At 47.2% G+C, this 8,747-nt stretch overlaps 2 protein-coding genes across 4 annotated transcripts; one reads left to right on the top strand and one right to left on the bottom strand.

The window, feature by feature from the left end:
• Positions 1–1,318: 1,318 nt before the first annotated feature.
• On the bottom strand, positions 1,319–4,430 carry SNRNP35 (small nuclear ribonucleoprotein U11/U12 subunit 35). 3 transcript variants are annotated; one of them, XM_013173377.3, is made up of 2 exons: positions 3,839–4,430; positions 1,319–2,530 (listed from the first exon to the last, which is right to left on the bottom strand). In XM_013173377.3, exon 2 carries the CDS (start codon positions 2,525–2,527, stop codon positions 1,730–1,732), a length of 798 nt encoding a protein of 265 aa, XP_013028831.3. In that variant the 5' UTR covers positions 2,528–2,530; positions 3,839–4,430; the 3' UTR covers positions 1,319–1,729. The 3 variants fall into 3 exon arrangements, with proteins under 3 accessions (XP_013028831.3, XP_047929910.1, XP_013028830.1); XM_048073953.2 differs by lacking the exon at positions 3,839–4,430 and adding an exon at positions 3,127–3,260; XM_013173376.3 differs by lacking the exon at positions 3,839–4,430 and adding an exon at positions 2,635–3,049.
• Positions 3,265–7,579, top strand: RILPL2 (Rab interacting lysosomal protein like 2). The gene is given in 5 exon segments (XM_013173790.3): positions 3,265–3,705; positions 4,458–4,609; positions 6,701–6,743; positions 6,745–6,812; positions 7,260–7,579. Coding segments are annotated over 5 exon segments (648 nt in total). The 5' UTR covers positions 3,265–3,345; the 3' UTR covers positions 7,285–7,579.
• The last annotated feature ends 1,168 nt before the right edge of the window (positions 7,580–8,747 follow it).

Below are 8,747 nucleotides of genomic sequence, written 5' to 3'. Positions count from 1 at the left end.
TCCCCGTTCATCTCTGTAGCCCATTACCTCAAAAATCTATTCAGTCACTCCTGACCTGCTAGTATTAACCACCTCGCTCCTCCTTCTCACGTTAGAAGCGCTGAGTTTATACACACCAAGCGTCATCTGAGAAGATGGCACGTAGGGATGAGTATGTAAAGAGCTGAAGATCTGTCGTGTAGTTTCTCAATATTAACTAAAATCTGCTTTTAAAAAAGGGGCCGGGATGTTGTCAGGTATGGGACATAACAATCCTGTCTCCAAAGTGCAGGATCACTGAAGTTTTTTTTGGTTTTGTTTTGGTTGGGCAGTAAATAATTTTAACGGTTTAATAAATATTTCTGAAAAACAAGTATTTCTGCAAGACTTGTGTCCTTTTTCTTTGTGGAAGTCTAATACTACCTGTTCTGGGGATGCAGTGTACAGGTCTGTCTTCTCTCCCCTGAAAAAGGCTTATAAATGGAAATACAGCCTCAAACCGGGCAACGTTTAGGATACTGCCATTCAAAAACTGCCAAAAATATGATTTAAAATATATTATCACATATTTAGGAGTTGCTGATGATGGCAAAGAACACCACAGATCCTTTCTGGTTCACTGAGGAGCGCTGTAATCTCCTCAGTGGAAGATGCATGTCTGGATACGCATCCTGTACACACATCCTGACAGAAAATAGAGGGGGCTTTGCCCTCTGGTTTCCCCAATTCAGCTAGAACCAGCAGCAAGCCCAGTTGCCAGAACAAGATTTAAACCCTGCGCAGATAGGACTTCACTTGCAGAGAGGAAGAAAGGAGAGCTGGACGCAGCTGCAACCACAGCATCGAGCCATGACACCGTCCTTCAGTGACCACTCACATAATGACTGGGGATGTTTTCTGACCTGCTTACTCCTCTGTGGTGTGCATTCCTCTAATAAAGGGAATTACACTCTCCCATGATGTTAAAAATAGATTTCTTATTACATGCTTCTCATACCTTACAGAACTAGTTAAGGATGGAGTATTACAAAGGATCTCACCTGTCCCAGTATCTTCAAGAAAATAAAGTCACTTCCCTTCAGCGTCTGGTTTAGGCCACATTTTTCAAAAGCTTAGTTTGCTGCTATTGTTTCATTTCTATTCCTTCACAAGTGACTTCATAAAGGGCATCTGTCTCACAAAATGAGTGTGAACATCTGACACATAAAGAATTAAATACGGAGCTCTCTCACAAACTCTAATCCAAGCAGCAAGCTGAGCATCAAATGTGTTGTGTACTCAATTTCAGTGGGGTGCCAGTACATGTAGTGAGTTTCTTACAGTATTTACCACTTCAAAATATTAATAGAAAAGTTTAATTTCTCTGAAGAACAATTCAACAAAAGGTATCGTAACTGCACTAGGAACCAAACTACAGAGAGCTGCTAGCAGGTGAAAGTCATAGGCACAAGACAGTAACACGACCGCTGCTGGTTCAGGGAACGCAGCGCACAGCCCCAAGCTGACGGTGACATCTGCAACTGAATCATGTCCATGTCCTCCAGAAGGTGCAGCAGCTTTATCGAGAGACTGCGGAGACAAGAACCTGCTGCATCACCTCCTCCACGCCAGTTCATTTACCAGGACAGCAGAGGAAGGTCCCGGGCAGCACTAAGGGCAGTAGGACTTGGCTCACACTATTGAAGGGGAGGATAAAAGTAGTCACCACACCCAAACTTCCCATCGTTCCCATAAAACGAGGTGCTGTCAGCTATCGATGCTTATCATCATCTCTTTGCTTCTTGGTATCTCTCTCTCTGCTCCGGTCTCTCTCTCTGTCTTTCCTGTCTCTGTCCTTCCTGTCTCTTCCTCTGCTCCTCTCCTCTTTGGAGTCCCTCTCTCTCTCGCTTTCACCCCAAGCCCATGACCGCTCCCTTTCTGGCCATCTCTTTTCTCTGCTCCTTTCATGGTCTCGGTCCCTTGTTCTCCAGTCCCTTGTTCCCTCTCGAGACCAGTTTCTTTTCTCTGCTGAGCCTTCTCCATAGAAGTCATTTTTCACGTTTGGCAAATTGATGGGCTTTCGGAAAGGTCTGTCCCGTCCTCCGAACCGTAGCTGCCCAGATTCTTTTTTGCCTCCAAACCCACCTCCAAGCCTCCGAGGAATCCATCCTTTAAGAGTTCTTTCCAGTTCAAAGTCCACAAAGATCTCGTGTTGATCGATAACCAGCCTGTTGGCATCTCTGTGGGCCTTCAACAGAGCACGTTCTTCTTTGTACTCAATAAACGCATAACCCTTGGAAAATCCTGTGACCAAGTCTCGAACCAGACGGATCTTTCTGATGTCTCCGTACCGGGAAAAGACCTCCTTTAATTTCTCCTCTGTTGTCTGAAGATTGAGCCTTGCTACAAACAGGGTGAGGTGAGGATCTCCCGTAACTCCCTTGTTGGGCACGTAACGTGCCAGCATAGCCCTCCATATGGCACGGTCATGGGGCTCTTCATCCGTGCCATCGATGCTCCCTGCTTTGAGGGGGTCATACTCCTTTGCTATGGGGGCCCAGTCATTCATTGTCTAGAGGAAAAAAAAAGAAAAACATTACACATACTCACAGGTCACTGCTGACATTTTCTAAACAAAAGCAGGTGGTGTGAGAAGCACTTCCAGCACTGCCGCACAGAATTTTTCGTCCAAGAATCCCCGAAAGTATGACAAACTGGTCATGTCACTGTTGTTAGATCCTAATTTTTCAGCAGGACACCACAGCATTACGTAGGCTCCTGGTGTGGGCATGTGCTGAGGCCCAGCCTGTTCAGCAGCAGCGTTCTGCCACCACAGCAGCTATCAGCTCGTGTGAGCACAAACATTTATAAAACGCTGCGAAACCCCTCACGGGGTGGTGCCGGCCCCCTCCCACGGCATTACGCTGAAAAACTCTTCCCAGAACACAACAATCCTTAGAAATAAATTTAAAAAAAAAGCCTCCAAAGCCAGCCCCGGGGCCCAGCGGGGCCCTCTCGCGGCTCCCGGAGCCTCCCGGAGCCTGCGGCCGGCGCTGCCCCGCTGCAGCCGGGCCGGGCGGGCGCTGAGGGCCCCGGGGCTCGGCGGGACGGAGCCCCCCGTCCTGAGGGCTCCCCCCGGCCCCTTCCCTTCCCTTCCCTTCCCCTCACCTCTCCTCACGGCGCGGCCCCACGGGCGGGAGGAGGAGGCGGGGAGCAGCGGCCGCCTCCCCCGGGCCCGCCCCCGAGCTGAGGCGAGCGCTGAGGGGAAGGGGCAGGGCGAGGAGCGGGCTCCGCCATGGAAACCCCCGCGGGAAGGAGGAAGGAGGGCGGCGGGGGGGGGCGCTCCGCCCGGCCGGCCCGCCCCGGGGAAGGGAGGCAGCGGCGGGCATGCAGCACGGCCGGCAGGAGGAGGAGGAGGAGGAGGAGGGGGAGGAAGATGAGGAAGAGGAGGAGGACGGCGGCGGCGCGGAGAGCGCGCTGGAGAAGAGCCCCTTCCAGCTGACGGCCGAGGACGTGTACGACATCTCCTCCGTGGTGGGCCGGGACCTGCTGCAGCTCAGCGCCGGCCCCCGGGCGTCCGCCGCCGCGGCCCGGCTTCAGTTCAGCATCGTCAGGGTGCTGGAGATGCTGGAAGCGCTGGTGAGCGGCGGCAGCCTGGCCGAGGAGCGGCTGCGGCTGGAGCGGGACCGCCTGAGGAAGGAGGTGGAGGCGCTGAGGGGAGAGGGAGCCCCGGGCAGCGCCCGGCAGGTGGGTGCGGGACCCCGGCGGGGGTCGGGGGCTGCCAGGGAGCTGCGGGGGTCCCTGCCCCCGGGACAGGCCCTGGGAGCCGCCACACGCCTGTCACGAAACCCACGTTAACGCCAGAGGGGTCGGAGGGTACCTTTGTCACCGTCAGCAGGCTCTTGTCGCAGCCCAAGGGGTCTCGGAGGGGCCACGATCCCTCGCTGCAGGTTTACGTGTAGAGCCCACAGAAGCTTAAACACGCAGCTGCAGGTTTTCAGAGTACAAATCCTCAGTTGTACAGCTCTCAGCACCAGTCTGTCCCATGCAGACACTTTGCCATTTATCGTACAATAAAGCTTTCGTCCTCTGCACAAGGAAAGCTGATGAACATGACTTAAAAAAAAAAAGGACATTAATAAAAAGGCCTCAAGAAAGCAGAATTCTGTTCTCTCTGCTACAGCATTTTGGTGTGATCATAGGTTTCTCAGCCTCTCTCACCACCAGAAAAGTTGCTTTCATTTTCAGCTTCCTGGCAAATGAGATCGCAAACTCTTTGGAACAGGCTGGTTTTAGATGTGGTCAGAGCCTCACAGGTAGGCCCCCTGCTTGGTTTGGGAAGACAGAAAATATGAAAAACAATAACTGCTTGAAAAAAGTCAGGGTTGTGAAAAACAGATACTAAGAGTTACTATGATTTATAAAATTCTGAGACTTTACTTTAGGAATGTCCAGTTTTTGACAGGTTACAAGATCACATTCACCCCTTTATTTTACAGCTCAACCTTGGACCAGACAAAATGGTAATAGACCTCACGGATCCAGATCGCCCTCGGTTCACGTTACAAGAGCTGCGAGAAGTGCTGCAGGAGCGTAACCAGCTGAAAGCTCAGCTTCTAGTGGTGCAAGAGGAGCTACAGTGCTATAAAAGGTATAGCGTGCAAAGAACTAATAACATTGTCTGGGGAGCTTATCAGATCAAAGTATTGCAGGTTTGAGCATCTAATTTGGGATGGGAACCGTCCAAACGTGTAAGAGACATCTTTGCTCCTAAGAGCCTACAAATGAGCAAAGAAATACGGGGGAACAGTGAAGTATCTATGCAACGTATTTTTAAAACTAAACTCCCTCTTAGTCTGTGCAGTTAGCAGCCTGCTCTGGTGGTTGTCCCACTGAAAGCCCACATGCGGTTACTGCAACTCCACACACAAGCTGGATTCTCATGCACACAAATTAACCTACATAGTCACAGCAGTTGCACACGTGTTATTCTTGTCTAAAGCCACATACCAGAAGATCGTGGGGATTTCCATCTCACTTTAGTCAAAATTTCCTTCCTCCTCCAACGTGCCTGTTGGGTACAGATGGGGGTACCCTAGCTTATCTACTGTTCCTTTGTCCCCAGAGTGAGTGTTGCATTAACGTAGGAAGCAGACTGTTAAGTCCTTTCATTATCATTGAGAAGATTTTATTTGTTAAGGAGTACCAACAGGGAGTTGTTTAAGACACTTGAATTATGCAAAACAAGTTCTTTCAGAGAAGGATCTCTGTCTTTCTAAAAGGGAACAGCCTGGGAGAATCAATGTGGTCCAAAGGATGGGATGTAGGAAGGGTCTTTCTCTTGGTGCTACAAATTGCTTCACCTACGAGGCTGTTCTCCCCACCCACCTGTGCCCCTCATCGTCTGGCTGTATTATAAGCTCTTTGGGGCAAGAAATTACTTTTTAATCTAGACACAAAATGACTGAGCACATAAGATTTCAGTTGAGATATCTCAGCAACAACCTCTTAGATTTGCTAAGCCTGCCCTTTGCCTCGTCTGTAAGAGTCAAGTTAAGCCAAGAAGTTAAAGTTAAATCCAAAAAGTCAGTTTACAAACTGTCTGCACAGCAGCAGTTCTCACATAACAGTGAGGCACCAACTTCCCCATCCCATCTGACTACCTTTGCAGTGTAACCATTGGAACAGCTTCTTGCCTTTGATTTCGCAGCTGTGTTACACAGCTCACTACACGCCAAGTTAAAAATTAACGGTATGAATGTTTTACATTTTTGAGTGAATGTCACAGTGCTTTGTACCTAGAAAAGGCATCAAGGCTACTTTTCGGTTCAAGTAGTGCTATGTGGTTTTCTCTTCATACAGTGTTACAGGTTAAGCCAAAAAACACCTTCCCTTTAAGCATTCACATAAAACTGCAGGGGAAGAGGATAAATCTGAACGTGTATTCTAAAATGTATGTATTTTTGATGGCCAGAAACCAGTGCTGCTTAGCTACTTTCGGCCTTCAGCTACTGCAGTAACAAGCTTTGATCCACTCGGTTCTTCAGATAGAAGAGGTCAGCTCAGGGTAGTAAGTTAGCATGCTGCGAAAACACAGTGTAATATGCAATTGGTAAAAATTTAGCCTGATTCCAAGCAGGAGGAGCTGGTGAAGCTGAAGAATATGTGGTTACAACCTTGTGAAGTATAACAGCACGACAGCAGCCTGACAAAATCTACAGCTCAGGCAAAGCCTTTCTTTTCTGCTCTATAGGACGGAAAGAGGAACACTCACCTGCCTTGCAGGGAAAGCTGGGAATCTCCCTTCTGTTCCCAGCTGCGTGGCCTGAGCCTCCGTGGCTGCGCTGAAGGTACCATGGATCCACCCAAGCAGAACGTCACTATTTGTGTCTGCATCCTGTTTTTGTCTTTGGACTCTTAAACAAATCCAGTGTGTAACTACACTTCCCTTTCACTTGTGTTATGGTTTGCCATTTTTCCTTCATTGAAAAGTCAGCTCATTACTTTTTTTTAGTGTTCTCATCACAGCATAGCCTAAGCAAAATTACAACGCAGTAGTTACTCAAGGAAAATATGAATAATTCAGTAAAAGGAGTGGGCCAGGCTGCCGTGCCTGTCCTGGGAACACCCCTTCACCCATGTCCCAGGCTGCCCACTGAAGGACTAAATGCAGACAGCAATGCTATATACCATGCTATGCACAAAACCACACACACACAAAAAAATCCACTTCTCTTGCCAGTGGGATCATCTCACAGACAAAGGACCAAACTCAAAAATTGGAAAAAAAAATCCTGTGGCAGCAGCCCAAGCACCAGAAAGGACAGTGAAGAGAAGAAAATCACCAAACGTCTGTAAGTTGTGTTTGTTTGTTTTTTTTCCAACTTTTTTGGCAGAACATGGGACAAGGACACGCCTCACACTTAGTGAATCCAGGGATGAAATCTGAACTTTGGCCTAGTTAGCTGGACATTGTTTTCTCCTCTCTATAAAATTAAAACCTGATAGGGAAATCCTTTCCTGTGGAAAAAGTACTCCACAGGAAAGCAAGCTCCACCCTGGCAAGCAGGGTATCACTTTTTTCTATAAAGAATCAGCATTTCAGAACAAAACTGTGTGATTTGGTTAGCACATGAAAGCTCATGCCAGCTGTCCCTGGAGGTTTGTTTACACTGTATGCACGCAGCTGTATGCAGTACCCACACTCTCAAGCCTTGTCCTTAAAAGTTCCCCAAAATAGCAGGACACAGCAGTCGCACTGTATGACCCTTCTTTTCCATCTGTACTTTTTTCTTTTGCAGGTTCTCTTTTAAACATGGAAAATGAACGTCCTTGAGAACTTTTAACCCCTTGTGTTCAGAAATGGCACTGCTGAAAGCCTCTGAAGGAGTTAGGAGTCAAGGACTGGAAAATAAAGCATCACTCTTACTGTAGAGAATAAGCAATCTCCTAAGAATTCTGTTGTATAATATTCTTTCACAGAAGGTTTTACTTTACTTTTTTAGAAACTGTTTGACACTTCTTGCATTGTTGGATTCCTGCCAGACGTTACCCATCTGGAAAGAATAAATGTTTGTATGAGTGTTTTTTTATTCTTATTAAAAAAGCCTGTGGCCACACATTTATCTGGTCTGCCTATCAAAATGCTCAGCCCAAAATGATTTTATGAGATTAAGATTTTATTTATAAAGGATATATGCCATTCACAAGCGCCTTCGTAGCAAAGCGCTGGGAAAGAAGCACCCATTCCAATTGTACTTCTCACTGATGTTATATGGAAAGTAATTCCCTACTTTACCTTAACACACAACTGCTTGAAGAAAGGCCCCCCGTTGCTTTTGTTCTGCCCTTCTTTGCATTAGAGGGGCATACACAGGAGCAACCCTTTGGGGTCAAGATGAAAGGTAGAGAACAGCCCAGCAAGGGAAAAGCTGAAGCATTGTGCTTCACACACATCAAGGACTGCTAACATTTCAGAGGCACAGACAAACTCAAACTGGAACAGATGCAGCAGACGTTTCATTTGACAGCTGAAGGCCTTATGTGGTAGACAGTTTTATTTTTCATAAGCTCTATTTTTCAGTTAGCCAATAGGAGCTGTGTATTAGCTTAAGTAATGACACTTATCACTGGCAGAATGATATAGGGCAAACAGAAGGGTAGAAAAAGCTTGAAAAATACCAATTAGATTCTACATTTAGAAAGGCTGAATTTCAAGAGCAGTAGAGTCTGAACAGACATAAAAAGAGAAGTGACAGGAACCCAACTATGATCTTATGCTCTTTAGAAATAAAAGCAGGTTCTGAAGTCTTTTGATTCCCTCTCGTATGCTATCAGCATGAACAATGTAGGGCACCTTGCATATCTGCTCAGACACACACTGCAAATGTGGCTCTGCAGAAGGTAGGAGTTCAGGCTCAGAATTTATTGGCAACTGTCCATTAGCAAGGTGACAAAGATGCTTGACCTAGGTAGGTTTGTTTACAGTTAACACAGCCAGTGCACTGAAATCATTGCTGAAATTATGAAGTAACTTTGTCATCTTCAGCATACTGATAAGCCTTGCTCACATGCCTGAGATTTTCTCGAGCATGGTAGCAGAGAAGGAAGTTGCTGTATCCTCTTTCAAGGGTTTAGAGTTAAAGGAAAAAAAGAAAGCATCAGGCATTGGCAAGAGCCAGGCCACATCTCTGAACGGGAAAGATATAAACGTGTTCTGAAATGCAAATTCCTGGATGGTTCATCCAAAGATGTATTTTCCAGGATCCAGGGAGGGGTTGGGGATTACG

Source organism: Anser cygnoides, chromosome 17 (assembly GCF_040182565.1).
Source record: "Anser cygnoides isolate HZ-2024a breed goose chromosome 17, Taihu_goose_T2T_genome, whole genome shotgun sequence".
NCBI classification, from domain to species: Eukaryota; Metazoa; Chordata; class Aves; order Anseriformes; family Anatidae; genus Anser; species Anser cygnoides.
This window is presented reverse-complemented; position numbering and strand designations above follow the sequence as displayed.

Excerpts from the sequence above, each read along its gene's own strand:
- SNRNP35 (XM_013173377.3), bottom strand. The coding sequence starts at position 2,527 with ATGAATGACTGGGCCCCCATAGCAAAGGAGTATGACCCCCTCAAAGCA.